The 19,387-nt window shown below is 41.4% G+C and overlaps 2 protein-coding genes and 1 long non-coding RNA gene across 3 annotated transcripts in view; 2 read left to right on the top strand and 1 right to left on the bottom strand.

Annotated features, from left to right (window-relative positions):
- The window catches only part of SMAP1 (small ArfGAP 1), a 66,713-nt gene extending 65,627 nt beyond the window's left edge, over positions 1–1,086 (top strand). The window contains exon 11 of the mRNA XM_008637658.1: positions 99–1,086. Within this exon, the coding sequence (XP_008635880.1) occupies positions 99–233 (135 nt within the window). The 3' untranslated portion in view covers positions 234–1,086. The remainder of the gene's footprint in view (positions 1–98) is intronic.
- B3GAT2 (beta-1,3-glucuronyltransferase 2) overlaps positions 818–19,387 on the bottom strand; it is a 20,111-nt gene continuing 1,541 nt past the window's right edge. The window contains exons 2-4 of the mRNA XM_008637615.2: positions 8,328–8,472; positions 1,717–1,865; positions 818–1,637 (exon numbers count right to left, since the gene is read on the bottom strand). Coding sequence (XP_008635837.1) covers positions 1,551–1,637; positions 1,717–1,865; positions 8,328–8,472 — 381 coding nt within the window. The 3' untranslated portion in view covers positions 818–1,550. The remainder of the gene's footprint in view (positions 1,638–1,716; positions 1,866–8,327; positions 8,473–19,387) is intronic.
- The window catches only part of LOC108447926, a 20,130-nt gene continuing 9,449 nt past the window's right edge, over positions 8,707–19,387 (top strand). The window contains exon 1 of the long non-coding RNA XR_001863625.1: positions 8,707–12,639. This is a non-coding gene — a long non-coding RNA (uncharacterized LOC108447926). The remainder of the gene's footprint in view (positions 12,640–19,387) is intronic.

The following is a 19,387-nucleotide window of genomic DNA, read 5'->3' as shown; positions in this document are numbered from 1 at the left end:
TGGGTGGCTGGTTGGAGGCAGGACTGCTTTTGGCTAGCAGCGTGCTGTGTTTCAGTGCCAGTGCTAACCAGGCTGGTGTGTGTGTGTGTGCTTTGCAGATGAATCAGCAAATGGCTGGAATGAACCTCAGCAGTTCCAGCAACGTGATGGGCTTTGGCCAGCCCCCCAACACAGCCGCAGGATGGACTGGAAGCTCCTCTGGCCAGACTCTCAGCACACAACTGTGGAAATGAAAGTTGCAATAGAAATCTTTCCCAGAACAGCCACCTAACATTCCTTGTTCAAATACATTTACTTTCACTGTTCCTTCCATGTACATATATATTCTTTTTCTTTTTCCCCAGCTGTTCAGATTAAGAATATAACTGACTGACCATGTTGTGGTCTATATTGATTTAAATTTGATGTAGTGAAAAGCAGATCAAGAATATATTTATACATCATTGGAAGCATTTTCATACAATGCATATGATTTCATAGACCATATTAAGAAGCTGCTTAACCACGTACTGATTTTTTTTTTTCCCTCAAAATTCTAGATCAAATGTTTGCATATAAGGGATGTAGCTATCATGTTAGTAATACTCAAAAATATGAACCCCAACCCCCAAAATTACCCAGTAATCCTGTAGAAGGTACTGTATGAACAAATGTTTAATCATATATAAATAGAATGTAAATGTATTACTGAGCAATGTTTTCTAGTGTATCAAACAAATTTTGTTTCATCATACATTTCACTGTGATGTTATTATGGTGTGCATAACAGGGAATGTGGTTATTGAAAGAAAGATAAACCTGGATGTTACTGTAGTTCTACAAATCAATAGTTTATTCTTTTAAAGATGAGCATTTGATGCATTTGAGTTTCCTGTGGTAAAGTCTCCGACCTGGCTCAGGGGGCAGGCGCACAGTGTTAAAGCTGATAACTGACAGCACAATATGCATTCAAGGTAACTCAGTGTGAACAGATCTATTTTGTCTTGCAGAGAGATCCAGGTTTATGACAGTGATTGTGTTTACATTTTATGGTGCCTCGTAATGATAAAATGTTATTTCCCTATATTAAAAGGATAAATCCGTAAATGATTGTGGGTTTTTATTTCATTATTTTACGACCTATTTGACCGCTACTTTTAATGAAGTAAAACATGTTCAGTTTGGAAGATCCATTTATACAGATATTTAGACCAACAGTTCGTGAGTTAAAATCAGTTTATAATTACACCATTAAGCTGGATAAATACAAAAAGTATATACATAAATAATGATTTTGAAAATACTCCATCGCAGCCATGTTTCTCTATGTGGAAACAGTGTTAAAACAAAGGTAAGTGTCAGTTTATTAAGCTGAGAGTTCAGAAGTGCATGCAGACAAGTTAGAACAAAGCACACCCACTTGATTTTCTTATTAGAGTCTCTGAAAGCTTCCTTTTGTTTCCACAGAAGTCTGTCAGGTCTCAGGCAGAAGCAGATGATTTTAGCTGTCTGAACTGGAACACATGCTGGCGCCTCTTGTTCTACTCTTGCCGTGGGACTGTTTCCCCATGTCATACCTCAATATTGACTGTGTCCAGGTGGTACTTTGGCTCGTTAGCTAGATTCACTTTCTCTGTTCGGGTGTGCCATACAAGAACCTAGAAGATAACATTTGTGTCAGGAAAGGCATCTACAGAGATGACACAAATGCTTTTCAGAAAGTGTGGCAATCACTACCTTTGTGCAGTTGTTTGCTTTTGGCTCCAGTTCCTCCACTGTTGTTATCTGTTTCAGAAAATCAGATTCTTGCATTCCTGGTTGAGAACCACGACGCTTGAATACGGCTTTGGGATGTGACAGGATCACTTGAAGACTCACAGCAAATCCTTGGAGAAAGTGAGACAGGGAAAAAGATTGAGAAAAACCTTTAGGCCTTACATTTTTGTGTAGTTGTACTATACCTAGAAATCTCCCATGTTCTTTTTAAAAATGTGGAAATTTTGTTATGCGGATAGACAGTATTTGGTAGGTTTGTACATTCTACATTGTATTGTCTTGTTTTGCCATGAAGATACAATCAGATTTTTTTAATTGCACCATATTTTCAACATGTTTAATCTATTTCCTGTCATGTAGGTAATATATGCTTTCTTGCCTGAAAAGTCAGGTATTGCTAAGATCTTGGACTATTCTTGCTTTCTGCTTTTAATTAAGAAATAAAACTGAATTATAAGCAAAATGTATAGAATTTATACTGTACAAACCATTCTACACTTCAAGGTGAGAGTTGGAAAAAAAGGTTAAAATATGTTAAAACTGTGATATTTAGATAATTTTAGCCTGTAGAGTTTTAACGTCCTCATTGTGGAAAAATAAGTCACACTAATGCTCTGCCTTGGGAATGACTTCTGGCACTGGTGGTCTGCCAGGCAGTCTTAGCTGGTCTGAGCTTGCCACAGCACAGCTCAAAGGACTTGTTCAGTGCAAAGACACCTCTCTGCAATTCTTTTCTCTACCAACATGCATCAGGTTCCTCGAAGGGAGACTGCAAACTGAGAAATCACTGGTTTGAACAAACTCACCCTCTCTGAAGAAGCTCCCATGAATCTCCAATTTGCCATTATTTATAGAACTCTCCCATTTTCCTTCAGCAATGCTCAGTCATATGTATGCTTTTTTAACTATGACTCAAAAACTCCACTGATAGACTTGTAAAAAAAAATTACATTTGTAACTAACATTGTCTGATTGCCAAGCCCACCAAAGAAATCCTTTCTTAATCAGTTCAGAGTAGTTCTAGCTGCCCTTTTATGACACAAGTAGCAACAGTTTTGACATCAGTTCTGGAAAACTCCAAAACCAGTTAATTCTAAAGCCAGTATTAAAATTTTATCAGTTTTAAACTAAGCATAACTTTCTCTAACAATGTAATTCTGACCCCTTTTTTTAGTAGAAATGTCTTGCTACTATATTTCCCTTGAAAGTATCTGACTTTTACAGGAGCCTTTTGAAGAGGAAAATATAAGGAAGTAATTACTACATCACATGTAAAGAAAGGCACACTGAAACCACTTTGCTTGTAGGAAAGCAAAGGAAGACACCAGAAAGTTTGTTTTGTTTTCAGTAAGGATTTGGACCCTGATGAAGACTATGGGTTGGATGTAAACTGAGGTCCCAATTCACTGATGGACACAGAAAACATTTATACATTATATCTTTTATGTAGCTTTATACATCCTATCCTGCCTGAGGTGGAGAGTAGGTGTCTGGATAGACAGGGCTTACCCACCCTGCAGAGCACTCTTGCTTCTTACTGCTTGTAGCCGGGCCACGATGGAGCACAAGGTGGGCTCTATCTTAGTGATCTTGGTAGTCAAGTGTCGTCATTTGGGCAGATCTGAGGGTGAGAATTTAAACTCCCTCAGCTAGAGACAGTATGTACACCCAGTTGCTGCACCTTGGAAGGGGACCAGAGACTTAGTACTGATGAACAAAATGGTCTGCTTCAGTTTAGTGGTTTTGGTTAGGTTTTATTGGGGGTTTTTCCTCAGATAAAACAAACTGTAAATTTTGGATGCAACTGGGCTTTTATAATTTTGGGCATGAAAAAAAATTCTTTTGCATGGGAAGGCATTTTTGGAACCCTGATCAGCTGTGTGAGCTGCTCTTTCTTTTTAAATATATTTAAGGTTCAAGCTGCACGTGCATAAAGAAGAAAATGAAGTAAACATCAAAATTAGTGTCCTAGATTTGAGTGCACAGAAAGAATCCCATTCTAAGCAGAAGAGACACAAATTTTCTGCTGCTTATCTTTGCAGTGTCAGTGTGGCTCCCTGGACCCATAGCCTATACTTAGCCATACATTAATTCCTCATAAATTCTCTTGTTGCAAGACTTGCTCTCCTGTTGAGAAAATTGCATTGGGTTCTGAGGATGGGTTTTTCTTACACACAGATGTTCAAGTGGGCCGTGGCCCCTGCACGTGACACGTGCCCTTGCTACCATGCTATTGCAAATTGTCATTTGAGGGTGCTGTCAAAACTCAGGCATCAAGTAGACGTTAAACTGAGTGTTGCAGGTGATAAGGACATGGATTACTGTGCACGGACTGGCCTGAGATTTGTTTCCTTGGTCAGGGTCCATGCAGTCTTTCTTTGTTAAAAGAATCCAATAAAGCAGCAACTTAAAGAGATAAAAGAATTCAAGGAGACTTATCTCCTGGCTCTCTAGTTCTTCAGTTCTGCTTTATAACTGCTTTAATTTCACATGTATGACATTTTGTTAGATGGACTTGAAAGAAAACCACTTTCTAATGACAACTTTCAGTTGACATTATCAGGTGTGTCATTTCAGTGTCAGAAAGAGGAGACGGCTCAGGTTTTGACCAGACTGGCACTAATTATTTCTCTCAGTAGATAATGATCCTGTGCCAATTGATGGAAAGACACTGTTGTTTTGAATTCTATCACTAAACAGGGATCAATCTGGGATTACTGTCTCCAGTGTAGCATAACTGAACAGTGCTTATATGCATACAGTTACTTAATCATTATTCTTACAAGGTCATATTGGGCTTAACTTCATGTGAAATGCCACAAGACTATTTCATAGCTGGAGTGTGAACAGGTGTTTCGGGGGTTTTTTGCTGTTTAATGCAATGTTGTAAATTAAATCTAATTGGCTGAAGAGCCACCTAGATAGGAATTAATTTGTTGGAGGACAAGATACCTGGGAGACATAGCAGATATTACATCTGTTCTTCTTTCAACATAAGCTGTTTCTGTTAATTCACACCTTGTGTTAGATCAATGGCTTCTGTTAAAAGGCAGAAGTTCCGGTTAAACTTGAGCCAGAGTTTGAAGATTTTGTTGCTGTGGTAAATGCCACATGTTTGTGGATGTTCTAGATAGGATAGTAGCTGAAGGCAAGCTGGAAACTTGAGTGTTTATCATTTCTGGAGTGTATAAATGCTAATGTTCAGTACTGATGTTGAAACAGATGTGCTGGTTTTCACAAAGATCAAGGTCCCACCTTTGGCTTGGGCTCTGCAAGGTCCCACCTTTGGCTTGGGCTCTGCAGCTTTCAAGTTCTCTCTGTGGTGCACTTTCTGGGTTGCAATAAGCCTAACCAGGAGTTCAGAACAAAGGCATCTGCTGACATATGATTCAGCATAAAAGAGGCACTTGATAATAAACTCAATGTTTAAAATAGTATTTACCCTTGGATGGGAGGGGCAGTTGGTGTTTCATTTTGGTTTAGGAGGGGTTTTGAACGTGCTGGCTGCTATAGCCACTCAAAAATTTTTTGTTTGTGACTTCCAGAAGTGGCTCTTTTAGATTCAGTCAAAATATGCTATGTTTTGCAGTGCCATGAATAGACTGGCTTTTTTGCTCAGGGAGCCCTAAGAAAGATGAGATGTACTGAAGATCTCATGATTATGGCAAAATTTTGAAAAATGGTAATAAAAAAATGTGGTTGCTCAGGCTGTAGCAGAGGTGCTTAGGGCACAGTTGATGAGCTCTGGATCCCAAGTCTAAAATCTGCTGGCCCAGTGATTTACAGTCACATACTAATCTCTATGACTGAAGTAGCTCCTGGAATGCTAATGGAAAGCAAGCATCTGCCTTCTTGAACAACCTTCACATTAGGAGAATCGCAATCTAACTTCTTTTCTTGAGTGATCCAAAATTCTGGCACTGGGAGCAACCCAGGAGTAAAACAACAACACCTAATATAGAAGAGTTGAAATCAGATCCCTACTAAGTAACACAGTACTTACCTCAGAATCAGTGTCACCCTTTTCCATTCCACTTTCTCTCCCACTTCTCTTCCCCGAGAGTAAGCAAGTCTCTGTCAAACTCTAAAACCCACCTCCAGTTAAAACTGAAGCAGAACTTAGGAAATGCCTGAACTAATTCATATGGTGTGTTGGTTGCCAGGCAAGAAGCAACACAGGAAACCACTACTTTGCTTTCTGAGTCCAGTTTAGCATTGGAGAATAGCAGTGTCAGCCACTAATTTCCCAGAATAAATCACCAATGTTTAATGAACTGACCTAATGTGATTGCCATGTGCAAGTGTGTTTCGAAGAATCTGGGGAGGTTGGCCAGCTAGGGTGTTGGAGCTGAGCCTGGTGAAATCAGCAGGACCTGTCTCCACTTGCAGTAATTTGAATTTGGCCTTGTATTTTGCAGTGTAGAATAAGAAGTTTATGTGCTTAGAGTCAAAGTTGTGCTTCCTCTGATAGCCACAAGTTAAACCAGTGATCCCAAACCTTTTAAGACGTCAGTTCGTACCCAGCCTCATGATCAAATTCTTGTGAAAATCACCATGAAAGATCATTCAATAAACCAAAGGGAGCCTCCTTACCAGGGTGCTGGGACATGAGCATTAACTGTAGACAGCTGATATGTCTCCATATCAGTATTACTACATGCACCTATACTTTTTCATGGCAATATTTGTAAGAGATCCTTGGTTTTCCTTATGTGCAGCATCCAGTATAACCTAAGTCACTTGTATATTTGGTACAGCAGATGGAAAAATGCCAGCGATGGGCTACAGCATGGACAGGTTTGGTAGCAAGTCATCTGAGTCCCTGGAGGCGTGTTGGGAAGCTGAGAGAGAAGGGCAAGGGTAGGAATCTGCGTGTCAACACACATCCTGTAGCCTGCACCTGCTCAGACACCTAAGGAGTTCTGGATTTGCAGTTGTGTTCTGTTTGTGCCCTTCCACTGTATTCCTGAGGGGAATGAAGATGCAAATTTCACATCATTTTTTTCACAGTCTACATGGCACCCATTTCTCTCCTTGCTGAAATTAAAAATTAAATTTAATTTTTTCAGTGTTTTTTAAAGACTAATAAAAGTTCTCTCACAAAGTAGTAACTCCTTGTGGATCTGCAATAACTTCCTGTACTCTAAATGTTTTGGGGGTTTTTTGTCTCTGTGACCCTCCCTTACATGACTTTGGTCAAAGCACAAACAGGTAATGCTCCTAATGGAGCTGCTTTTCCCTCATGCCAGTGATTCAGCCAGCATCTGCAAGGTAAACAACTTAAGAACTTTCCATGTATCTCTTCATGTCTGAGTTAGTGTCCCTTGGCTGATGTTGTGTAATGGCTTTCTGCCTGCTGCTAATGAATTATGAGCCACGCTCTCACCTTTATAATGCCATCAGTAATCCCTTCTAGAGCACAGTATCAATATGTATCTGTAAATCCACAGGCAGGGGCTGTTAAGCTGCACAGCTGCAGTCCTCAGCATGCTGCATGGTGTTGGACATTGAATACCTACTTCACCCCTGAGCGCCTTTATCTGAGCACCCAAACACTTATTTTTATGCCAGGTGGTACTATTGACTTGAAATGCCTCTACAGTACAGAAAAATTCACCTGTTAACTTTTCTGTCTTTGAGGTGTTAACAACTATTAGTCCTCCTTTATTTACTCTTTTTAACCAATTGGACTGTAAATACTGTACATATTTTTATCAAACGTTTCAATTAATGTAACAGTATTCTGTTAAGATGAGAAAGAACTGTACACTGTCCTTTTCCCTCTCCCAAAACATAAGGGTATCAGAACATAAAAAAGGTGGCTATTTCTATCCCATTCTTGCCCTTGTATTCCTACTTTTCCCCTTCCCTCTTGACTACAGAAGATGTCTAACTGCAAATACCGTATCATTTTCTGGGAGACCATTTGCTGTCAGAAATTGGACCTGTGCACAGTGGTGATTCATGTGGCAGTTGTGAATATATACAAAAGATTGTTTAAGCATGGACTGTCAGCAAGACAGAGCTGTGTGGTGTGCAAACTTCACTGCAGAAGATTGATTAGATCCATTCTGAAGCTTTTCTGCCTTCATCTACCAGGCAACAGCTGTCAGTGATTTTTCCCCTAAGCCCAGTGTTTCAAACTGTATCCATGTACAGTTATCACTGTCATTCCAAATAACCAATGCAAAATGAATCATTTCATGATAAAGTAGCATTTTACAACATGAAGTCTAAGAAGGTCTGCATTTATACTGCCTGGTCGAGATTGATGACAAAATGCCAGGCAGGGACTCCTTGCAAGAAATTGCTTGGATGTATTAATTTACAATTAACTTGTTTCAGGCAAACAATTCATACAACATAAAAGCCAAGTTGCCACATAAAAACAAAAACAAATTAAAGTAAGTGCAGATACCACCAAGCAGCAAATTAATTAGACAAGATGTACAAGCCTAAACTTTCAGGATAGTTACTGTCAAAGGGCTGTGCACTCTGCCGGCACTTCAGAAGTGTAAGAAGCTGCTTAAATGGACAAATGGAAACATTCATGTATTGTAAATGACCCTCACCTGCCATGTCGATAGCAAAGGGCCTGTCAGCTCTCCAGCCCGTGTACCAGCCGACGACTTTGCCGTTCTCCACGACCGGGCGCTCGTAGCGCCGGCCTCCCACCAGCCCCACGGGCCACACGGACACCTTGCGCGTCGTCCGCATCTGCAAGAGGCAGGCACAGCGTCACTGGCGGCGCGCACGTGCTCCCTGCAGGCTTCCTGGGAGCGCTGGTAGAAGCCCACGTTCATCATCACTAGGAATTCAAAAGCAATTCTAGCTTACAGATTGCAGCCCAACAGCAGTGAGTATTTGAAAGCTGCATGTGCCCACTCATTTTCTGTGAAATCTCCAGCTCCTTAGTCCATAGGCATCTCAATTCTACTTTAAATACCCCATTCATTATGCCAAAATTTTTTTAAAGCTGTGAAAACAGGTTTTCTCTTGTTTGTTTGGATTTTTGAAGGCGTAATATATCTTTTTTATCTGCAAGACTACAGGAGTCTGGCAGTGGGCTTATTTCTATAGATTGCTGAGATACTGTAGAAACCCAGTGAGAGAAAATATTATAATAATGATTAATACACACTTCACTAGGACAAGTAAAATTAGTTTGGGACTTGTTAAAAATGCATTGAATAGAGGATATCATGATACACAACTCTTTCCTACCTGCAGCAGACCTGAGATGCAGCTCTGATCTATTAAGGATTCATGAAAAAAGATTGCTAGGGCTAAGTTTTAACTTCTATATTTTCCCTTTAAAAGCTCTGCTAAATTTCTGAGAAGGACAAAAAGCAGGCCAGGTAGGATGCTTACTATCACCAGCTGCAGTTTTTCCCAGTGGTGTAAATTAACTAAATGTAAAACTGGAAGTGTCATCCTTATCTAACGTAGAGGAAGCTATAGGTATGAAGAAATGACTGTAGCAAGAAGTGTGCATGACTGGGAGTCACTTCAAGAAAGGCACTGAGGTGCTGGAACATGTCCAAAGAAGGGCAACGAAGCTGGGGTAGGGTCTGGAAAGTGAATCCTGTAAGCTGAGCAGCTGAGGGAGTTTGGGGTGTTTAGCCTGGAGGAAAGGAGGCTTTGGGGGGGGATCTTTCCACTCTACAACTGCCTGATAGGAGGTTGGAGCCAGGTGGGGGTTGGCTTCTTCTCCCAGGTAACATTAGGAAACAGCCTCAGGCTGTGCCAGAAAAGGTTCAGGTTGGCATCAGGAAAAAATTCTTCACTGAAAGGGAAGGCATTGGAATGGGTTGCCCAGAGAAGTGATGGAGTAACCATCCCTGGAAGTGTTCAGTAAACTGGATGTGGCGCTTAGTGCTATGGTTTAATTGATGTGGTGTTCAGGCAAAGGCTGGACTGGATCTTGGAGGTCTTTTCTAGCCCTAAAGATTATGAGTCTGATTCAGTGACTGCAGATAACTGGTTCAGTGGTCCATTTTCTTCAGTAAACAGGATGACACAAACCTTGACACACTGCTCCCCGTGGGAAAATCAGATGGTCTGGTGTGAGAACTTGAGCAGGCAAGTGCACAGACACAACAACTTGCACAGTTTAACCACATTGGTTCAAAAGCCACTGTTCTAACTATTGTGCTTTAAATATGGTTCTATTTAAACAAGTACTAAACTATTTCAATGTAACGTGGGCTTAATTTGATCTATTCTAAAAACAGTCTAGTCTTTTGTTGTAATTGAAACTTATTCCTTAGGGAAAAGTTATCCCTTTTTCCTTCCAAGCACTCCTCTCAGCAAAAATAAACACAGTTTTACATATTTGTAACTGCAGTCCCCTATCGATGGATGCCGAAGTAAAAGACAACCTTGGTTAAATATTAAACACTTCCCTCTCTCTCTGCCAAGGTGAAAGATTTATCATGCATATCATCAAGACTTGCAGGAGCTGCACCAAAAAAAACAAAGACATCATATCAGCGTGGTTCACATTTCTAAGCTAGAAACATTAGCAGATTCTTAGAGCTTTCACATAAGGAAGGTATAAAATACATATTTAAAAATCCACAAAAATGTAGGCACACACAGAAGAGAGACATGCACCTTCTTTCCCTCCAATTATTTGTGTATCTTCAAATTTATCAAAAATTCCTCTCTTCCACCTTAATAACTGTTGTAGCAAGCAGAACATCTCAGTAGCAGCAGCCTGTAGTGCTTAAGAGCAGGGTATGTATTCAGTTGGCAATATAGGGAATTCTTGTGATAAGGATTCTGTCCAAGCCATTGCCTGGTTAATTGCCAGTGAAAGACTGCCATGAATCCTTCTAAGGTTATTGATAAACATATTTACCTGCAACTGTTCTCCCTGCTTAACTTTCCAATCTCTGCCACTCCTCCATAGGAAATGCAGAGTTAGCAATTCGCTATTTGGATATGGACAACGGCCAAATCTCCTCATGAAGACCTTTTAGCTCTGGTTTTAATGACACATCTCTTTTGCTTATTTTGCTAACAGCATATTTATATTAACATCCAAACATACCAGACATGGACACAGGGAATCATCCTGCTGGGCATGTCTACACAGGTAAGTTCCCAGTAAGTTTTCAAGAGCATCATTAAGCCACATACACCCAACTGTGCTACACCAGTAAATACCACAGGATAAACAGACATGGTGCCATTAATACCTCCTGGAGGGTGTGGATACCTGAACAAATTATCAGTGTTCAGAATTGCAGCACTTAGGCCACCCTGTGCCAACTGCCTGTACCTAAACTCAAAATGCCACAAGACAAGGGCAGGCACACTCTGACTGCAAAAAGTGGCCAGAGCACAGTGCACCCATGCCCTGCCTGTGTGCACAGTAAAAGTTTGGGCAGCAGTGTCACAAAATGAGCCAGGTTACACAAGGCTTCTGAACTGGGTCGATAGGGGTCTCAGCACCTATGCTGGCAGAACCAGACGGATTTACATTAATACTCTGTGATACACAGTGTGTTGGAAAATCTTGTCAACGAAAAGTATCTCACTGACCTCATAAAACCAGCATGAAATGACCCAAAAAGTTTTAAATTCATAATCTTGGGTCAATCTCAGTGTCTGTGAGGTACATCAGTAAAGCCACCACACATCAGAAGCAAGTAACCCTTTACAGAGCTCTTACTTTTGTTCTTGGGTTACTTTATTCTCACAGGTTACATTTTTGAAGAACAAAATAAGAATACAGCAATTCCTTTAAGTAAAAGCTGAAAGAGCACATCTAGACCAGTATTTATGCTAATTCTGAAATACCTCACAGCCTCAGGATATGCTAGGCAGATGAAAGTAGGAGTATTTCTTTTAATCTTCTGAGAATAGCATTACTGCAGTTAACATACTGATATGTGAAGGCTGTATTTATGTATGATGGGGAAAAAGCTATTATTTGGATTAAAAGGCCAGCTTGCACCTGGAATTTTATGCTGCTAATCATTGGGACACAAAAAAGTGATTCAAAAATGTGTTAATTCTGAATAGCTATAGTGCCGTGGAGTTAAACAACTGCCAAAAATCCTAGGACTTACAAACAGCTTCCTAAATGACTCTTCTATCTGTCATTGTAATGACAGAGGTAGCACACGCTGTGCCAACACTCAGCATTTTAAGTCCTGGTAGCTTACATGGATGGGATTCAACTTACTTACACTTCACTCTCTGCAAGTTAAGCATCTGGTCTGTCCTAGTTAGAATTCTGTAGTTAATGAGCAGAGATAGGACCCCACTAGCAGGACTCATCCTGCCTGGCTTGGACTGCTCTCTTGAGGTAGAAATGCTTTTGTCCTCTATTTATGAAATGGGGTCTTGGCATAGGAGGAGAGTGCTGTACTGGGTGGGGGAGGATGGTAGAACAAACGTGAATGAAGTAGGAGGGGGAGGAGAATTGGGAAGGAGTGGGCAAGTAAATGACAGGAGAGACGAGTAACAACTGACCGAAAAAATGCCATGAGGTGATGGACATATAACAATAAATACAGTAACAACAGAGTAACTGCTGAAGAATAGCAAGTGAAAATGCAGGAAATGGAGCTGAGCAATTAAAGACCGTGATAAAAGCATTGCTAAATTTAGCGTCTCATTAGTCAATCAAGAAAAGCTGCTTAATGGGATGTGCTGGACTGATGGATAGGGAAGATACCAAGACAGTAACAAAATATAAAAGCCCAAGGGGAATGAAGGCAAATGACAGAGAAAAGGAAACACGGCTGTACTTCCTACAGGGAAAAGGCTTCCAGTCTGGAACAGCCATCCTAGTGTTTTTGCAGCATGATGTCGATGTGTTTCTATTCGGGATCCAAAGCCCTCTGCAAGGGCGAACCTGCGCCACACCTGGTAAGCTTTTTTCTCCCCATCATTTCAACCCCTGCGTGATTTGTGGTCAGTCTTGGTCAGGCTACAGGTTCACATCCAGGCTCACCGTCCTACCCCACACCCCTGCCCATCCCAGTGATGCTCCAGCAGATTTCTATGCAAAATTACGATTTATTATTACCAAAGACAGGATCTAGAGCTCCTTCACTACAACACTTCCTCAGGACAAAATTTTACGGGTTAATGCATAAGCACAGCCAGGGTCCCTATCAGTTCTCTGCATTATTCGCAGGCCATTTAAAGCCAAATTCTGCTTCAACAAAACTTACATGAGCACTACAACTCAGCCAGACAGCTCAGCAGTGATGTTGTGCCTGTTTACTGAGGCTTTGGACAGAGCTCCTGTCCCTGCTTACCATCACTTCAAAGAAGGTACTGAGGCATGGAAAACCTGTGCCTGTGGCTTTTGTGGTTCAGCAACTGTGAGGCTCAGGGGTTAGGAACTTCAAAAGGCAAATTTGTTGTTGGCAGACTTGAGTGTAAAGGGTATTCTCTATGGGAACACTTGTAGAAGGGGTCTACAAATCAAAAAAATTGTAATTCATTGATCTAGCCTCTTCTGCAGCCCTCCCAGGTGATCTACTTCACCATCCTCCCTACTGGAAATCTTTCTTTCCAAGCATCTGCTTTAAACCTCCTCTGCTGATTTGTACACAATCTACATTGCAGAGGGAGGATAGATTAATTCCCCCTTTTCTCCAGCAGCATTTGATATATAAGGTACAATGATTACTGTTTCTAAATTATATCAGCATCCTTGGGCACAAATGTCAATATTGCTTCCCTACAGAAGAAAACTGTACCAAATTTAACTAAAGCAGTTACAAGCTACTTTCTGGGGATTGGGACAACTTCCAAAACATTTGCTACTCATTTTACTTCTGGGCCCTTCTGTTTACTGGTTGTCTCATTCTACTCCCTATCATTCTACCGGGTTGTGGTCACCGTGTCTCTGAAGAGCTGCTGACCCCGTGTAATTAATTCCACAGTAACAGTATCCGTTTCACAGGTAAAATCACTGCTGTCAGTGCAGAAACAGGGCATACTTGGTACTTTGTAACCAAGCGTCTCTCCACTAAACCTGTTTCTAATAGACCCCCCCCCCTTTTTTTGTCTCTGTTTCCTCTCATTTTTAAGCTATTTCGTTCTCTGCCAGTCTTTTCTAATCCAGCCTCTTTAGCATAGGTATTACATGTCGATGTGGAAGAAAAATGTCAGTGTGCATTTAAAATCTGTCATGTACTCCTAAATCATTTATATACTAGAAAGGTATTTAATGCACTGCTAACTCGTATTTGGATCACTTTTTATTCTGAAGAAAATAACTAATGACTGCCAGCTAATACTTAATTCTGTCTAGACTACTGAACGTTATTTTTCAGACCATTGCAAAAAATCTGATTTTTCCAACCAGCTCCAAGAGATACAACAAAAGATTTTCATGTTTTCAAAGATTAAAGAGATTCACTTATACTACTTTTAAATCTTTTGCATAAATATATCCATTTAAAAATACACAGAAGTTAGCTTAATACAGTGTATAAAAATTAGGACAGTTATGTAAGTGTTATTGAAATGACACTAACCCTTCCCTATTCAAAGCTGGAATAAATAGTAAATATTCACCTCTTCTATAATTTCTGAGTTCCCCTCAAAATATTTCACAAAGATGATCACAGGAAAACTGAAGCCTGTGTGACATGCAATGCCGCAAGTATTTCTGTTCTATTTTTAATAGCAAGGAATTCTTTTTTTTAGGCTACTGAAATGGCTGTTAAAAGCCATTAGAATATCTGCCATCTTCATAGACACCTTTTGATAGGAAAGGGCAGGGACACAAGGAAATTCCTTCAGTCTGAATCTGTGGCTCTTTGAATCTTGAGCTACCTGTAAAGACTACCTCAACTTAAAGAGAGCAGGATGAGCTCTGTGTCCTCATACCTCCTTTCCAGCTTCAACTCCACCATCATATTCAGGGCACTCTTGTGCAGGCAAAAGCTACAGCAAATTGAATTCTGGTCCACAACTCAGTGGGCAATAGGACTAACTGCTAAGCTACTGAAGTTTGGGTTGGGTTTTTTTACCCCTTAGAAATGAGAATTAGGGCCGTGATCTACTCTGAATTCCATGCTGCAATTGCATTCAGATCACACCTTAGAGTGTGGATTTCTCTAAGGACACCCAGTCCGCAAATCCTCTCCTTGCACTCAGACAAGACAGTGGAATTTGCCACACTTGCATGCTCTAGGCACCCAGCAAACATTGCCATGAAATTCTGGGCACCAATGACCAGAAGCCTAGGGGTGCCAGGGAGGGAGAACATGGTTTTAGGTTCAAGCATTTTAATTTCAAACATATCTAAGTTTTGGTGTCTGAACAAAATACAAGCAAAGGTGGCAGAAATAACCTAGACAGGAATCTCAAAAACTCAAAAACATTTTTGAATGCAGCAAGCTCACTTTCAGACAGATACTGAAGACCTTTACTCCTCTTCTTGTACTCCTTAAGCTGTTCACCCCTCACCTTCACAGGTTTCAGGGCAGTCTGCACAATCAACAACAGAGCGTTGTTCCTCCAGTTTGCACACATATCCAAATGTGGACCGAGGAAGGGATGGCCTTTGGCCAACTATTCAAAATATGGAAAGAGCAGAGAAAATGCTTGAGACATAGAAATGCCTGAATTATATGAAGAGTTAAGGGAAGCGGAACTTAGCTGTCTATCTTCAGTTTCCAGTGCTTAGGTTAATCCTGTTTTTAAAATCTCTACTTGAAAGTGGAATGCCAGATTTATCTAAGGTTTTCTTCTCTGGAAGTTTAAAAATGTGAAATTGGCAGTTGCTAGGCATCAGTCACAATATTACAATAACTTGCATTCAGGAGTAAGATGAAGCACAAATGCACCAGAAACTGTGAGAGAATCACTCCAAAATGAACAGCCTGTGGTAAAAATAGAAGCTATGGTGAGTCATGTAGAAACATTTGTAAAGCATCTTAAATATAATAGTTTGGATTTCAGGCCTCTCAGTGGCTTTTTTATGAATGCAGGCTGACTTATAACAGATATTTTCAGAAAGCAGACTTCTTTTTGAAGGACACCTCCAGATGAACAGATCACACCTGGGCAGAAAATACATAAATTATTTCTGAGGTCTGGATCCCAAAATAATGAATGACAAAATACAATATTCCAGAACCACAGGCATTAAAGTAAAAGCATGATTTTTCACCTGACCACCACTACACTCTCAAGCAGAAAGAGTTGGGAATAATTTAAAAGCCACACCTCTACTCCTGGAAATATCTGTTCATCATTGCTGCAGCCCAGTTTAGTACTCTAAAGAATTTAACAATCCCTGAACATATTGGTTCTTTCCCTGCAGCCTTTCCATGGAAGGTGACCATTTCCTAACAAAATGCTAAACTGAGCCAAGACTGTAGCAGCAGAAACACAAAGCAGGGTCTCCACCGTATTCTAGAAAGGACAACTAAACCGGCTTAGACCCTGCCCAGTTTGAATCTGAGAACATAGTTTCACCAGTTAAAAACTGACCTATCCACCCACATGCCATTGTAGATCTTAGGAAAAAAGATAATTATAAAGAACACCCAAGGGTTCCAGATTTACTACAGAAGGTGACATTTTCCAGACTACTGTAAGCTGGGGGTTTTTTTCCTGATTTCCATGAAACACACTCTTCCTAGGTCTACTGGGCCCAGCTCACTCCACATCAAATATAAAGCACTCATTCCTACAAGCACCAGGCAGAAGTACTTCGGACAGAGATTAGAATTTCTTCATCAAAAGCTCTCAGAAGTATCCCATGGCATTCCATGTCAAAGCATGCTCCTTTTTGATCATGGCCTCATGGTTTATACACTACAACTCACAGTAAAGCCTTTGCTGATCTTGCTTTGTTAAAAGGCTCCATCTTCTGTAAGGACACTAGGGAGACCCACAGCAAAAGTGCTGCCTCAAACACAATCCTTCACCGATGTGCAGTTCCCTTGCTTGCCTTCTGCTCCGCAGTCCTGCTTGCTTGACCTCTGAGCAAAACACTTCCCTAACACAAATGTTTCTTTCATGCTGGCTCTGCAGTCCTAACTACGCTTGCTTCCCATCTCCCCAAGCCCTCACTGCTGCTACTGAAACCAGCTTTGGCTCAGAAGCAAGCCATTACAAAGGGGACAGACCTGCTATTTCACTAACCAGCAAATGTACACACCTGCTTGCACACAGTGCTGCTGGCACTGTGGGGCCTACCCGCCCCCGTGCCCATGTCAGTGACATGCTGGAAGTCACACAACCAGCACGGGATGGTGGTAGGATGAGAATTCCGAGCTCCTGTCTCATCCTCCAACATTTAAGCTACTCCCTCCTAATGAGCAGCTGCAGTTTATCAGACTTCCTTCGGGATTAAGCAACTGCAGGTCTGAAGAATTTCCTGGCGGACAACAAACTGAAAACACTCCCTCTCAGGTATAGTTACCACCATTTTCATAACAGGGATTACTACCAAATTCATCTGCAAACAACACGTTCTGAAGCTGTTCTCTTCATGCTTGGAGAAGACAAGTATAATTTACACTCATAAATCAATCAATTCCTGAAGGAGAGATCAGGATTTATCACAGAGCTGTCAAGCCAGAATCCATGAATACATAGATTTTCCTTTATCGAGTCAAAAAGCAACCAGCCCTCTAGCAGTGCCTCGACTGAAAAGTCAGGCTCCTGGCTCCCTCTAAATGTAACTTCCCACATGTAAAGGCACATCCCGTTGGCAAAGCCTGCCAATGGACTTCATTAACTTTGCCAGGTTGGCAAGGCATTCCCCATGATAGCACCAGTGGCATCCCAGAGACCCTGCCAAAAGCTCGTTAGTGACCCCAAAAAACAGTCACAGGAACTTGCAGCGGCAACTGAAGCAAAAACTCCTTCTCTGCTCCTGTAACTGAGCTTTCCAAGCACCCCATTTCTCAGGGAAAACTCATTCATGTATGTGTCTGCCTGCAAACACCAGGCTCCGAACAAACAGCTCTTTCCCAGCAGCTGAACACAGGGGAAAGGGAACTCTTAGGGCTGCAGAGACTCATGCTAGAGGTTGCAATTCTTGTTAGCAAGAGAAAACACAGGTTGCCTCTTGTGCTTGCAGTTTTCAAGGTTAACCCTTTGGACAGCTTTATCCCTTTGCTTTCCTGATTTCCTAGCTAATTAGAGAGGTAATTTGTACCTTTCTGTTTCATAATTCACAGCACTTAGTAGAATAACGATAGAAATTAAAAGAATAAATGTGACTGGACTCCTTTTCAGTAGCTGTGGAGCCCTCAAGAGAAACACCTGCCAACTCTATTCCTTTAGCTTCTCCCTAATGTTGGTACTCAACAACAAAAAGGCAAAAGAAACACAAACAAATGAACAGTAGGTATTTATCTCCAAGTATCTTTTGCCCCATATTACTCATTGTGCCAAAGTCTATTTTCTGTTTCAATTAACAGAATCCCTAAGATTCAGTCAAATTAGCCTTATTTCTACAAATACACATGTGAGCATTCCCATAACATCAAAGAGGGGTACGTGGAATTGCTCCACATCATAATGCACTGAGCACAGCTATCAGAATTTTTAAAAATCAATTGCAACAAAGGTTTAGCCTCTAGGCAAAGGTCCTTAAATTAGCAGCTTCGATGCTGAATGCCAAGTGGGCAAAAGAAGTAGGGCATCCCTGCTGAATGGGGACCCTCCACCTGCCCACACACTGGAAATGAAAAGGGATGCATTATGAACCTAAACACAAACGAACCCAAGCATTTCTAAACCAGCTTTCTCTAGGGAATTGCATGTGCTCACATTTCTGTGTACCACGTTCACTTTAACTCACTGACTGTAAAGCACGCGAGGAAGAGCTCTGCTCGGCAGCCAGATGGGTGCACACCTCGAACTACAGTTCTGTCCAGCAGCAGAACACACAGACCGCAGCATGTCTGAAGTCCTGTGCTGCCAACTTACTTTTCTGTTTCCCTCCCTCATTTCCCTGCCAAGGTTACTCTCCTGGCTGTCACAGAAGACGTACATGATCTTTCTTCTACTGTTTTATGTCCACTTATTAAACACCCTCCTTCCTGCCAGGGGAACCCAGAAAGAAAGCTGGATACCCTCTGCCCCGAGCACTTGCCAATTCCCACCAAAATGAAACAAAGCCCTTCGCCAAAGGGAGGCAATAAAGACGAAAACAGGTCCCTTCACAAAAGAGACTTGAAAGGGTGTTCAAGCCGTTACACAAGCGATTTGCTGCTTTTAAGAGCGAAAGGCTTCAAAAAAGGCAACTCCACGTGAAGAAGACGGCTCTGGATTAACTCATTAGTGCCAAGGAAAAAACTGTGAAGGATGGCGACTCCTGATGCGAGTTTGCCCTACAGGGAGAGGGATGCAGCATAAAAAAAAAACAAAAAACCAACTATCAAAGAGCACTTTTCAACCCAGTTTTAACAAAAACACAGGATCCCTTATATAAACCTTAAACTTGCCTCGCTCCGCAGGAAAGTGAGAAAACAGCAGTAAAAAGTTGCGGGAGTATGGCGAAGAGGGACAAGAAACTTAAAATCAGGAGAGCGGTGGTCACACAGAGGCAGCCCCGGGGAGCCCGGGGACGGGCGCTGCAAGGTCTCCGGGCGGGGAGCGGGCTTGACTTACCCGTGCCCGCTTTTTAGGT

The sequence above is a fragment of the Corvus brachyrhynchos genome, unplaced genomic scaffold, assembly GCF_000691975.1.
Source record: "Corvus brachyrhynchos isolate BGI_N302 unplaced genomic scaffold, ASM69197v1 scaffold136, whole genome shotgun sequence".
Taxonomy (NCBI): domain Eukaryota; kingdom Metazoa; phylum Chordata; class Aves; order Passeriformes; family Corvidae; genus Corvus; species Corvus brachyrhynchos.
This window is presented reverse-complemented; position numbering and strand designations above follow the sequence as displayed.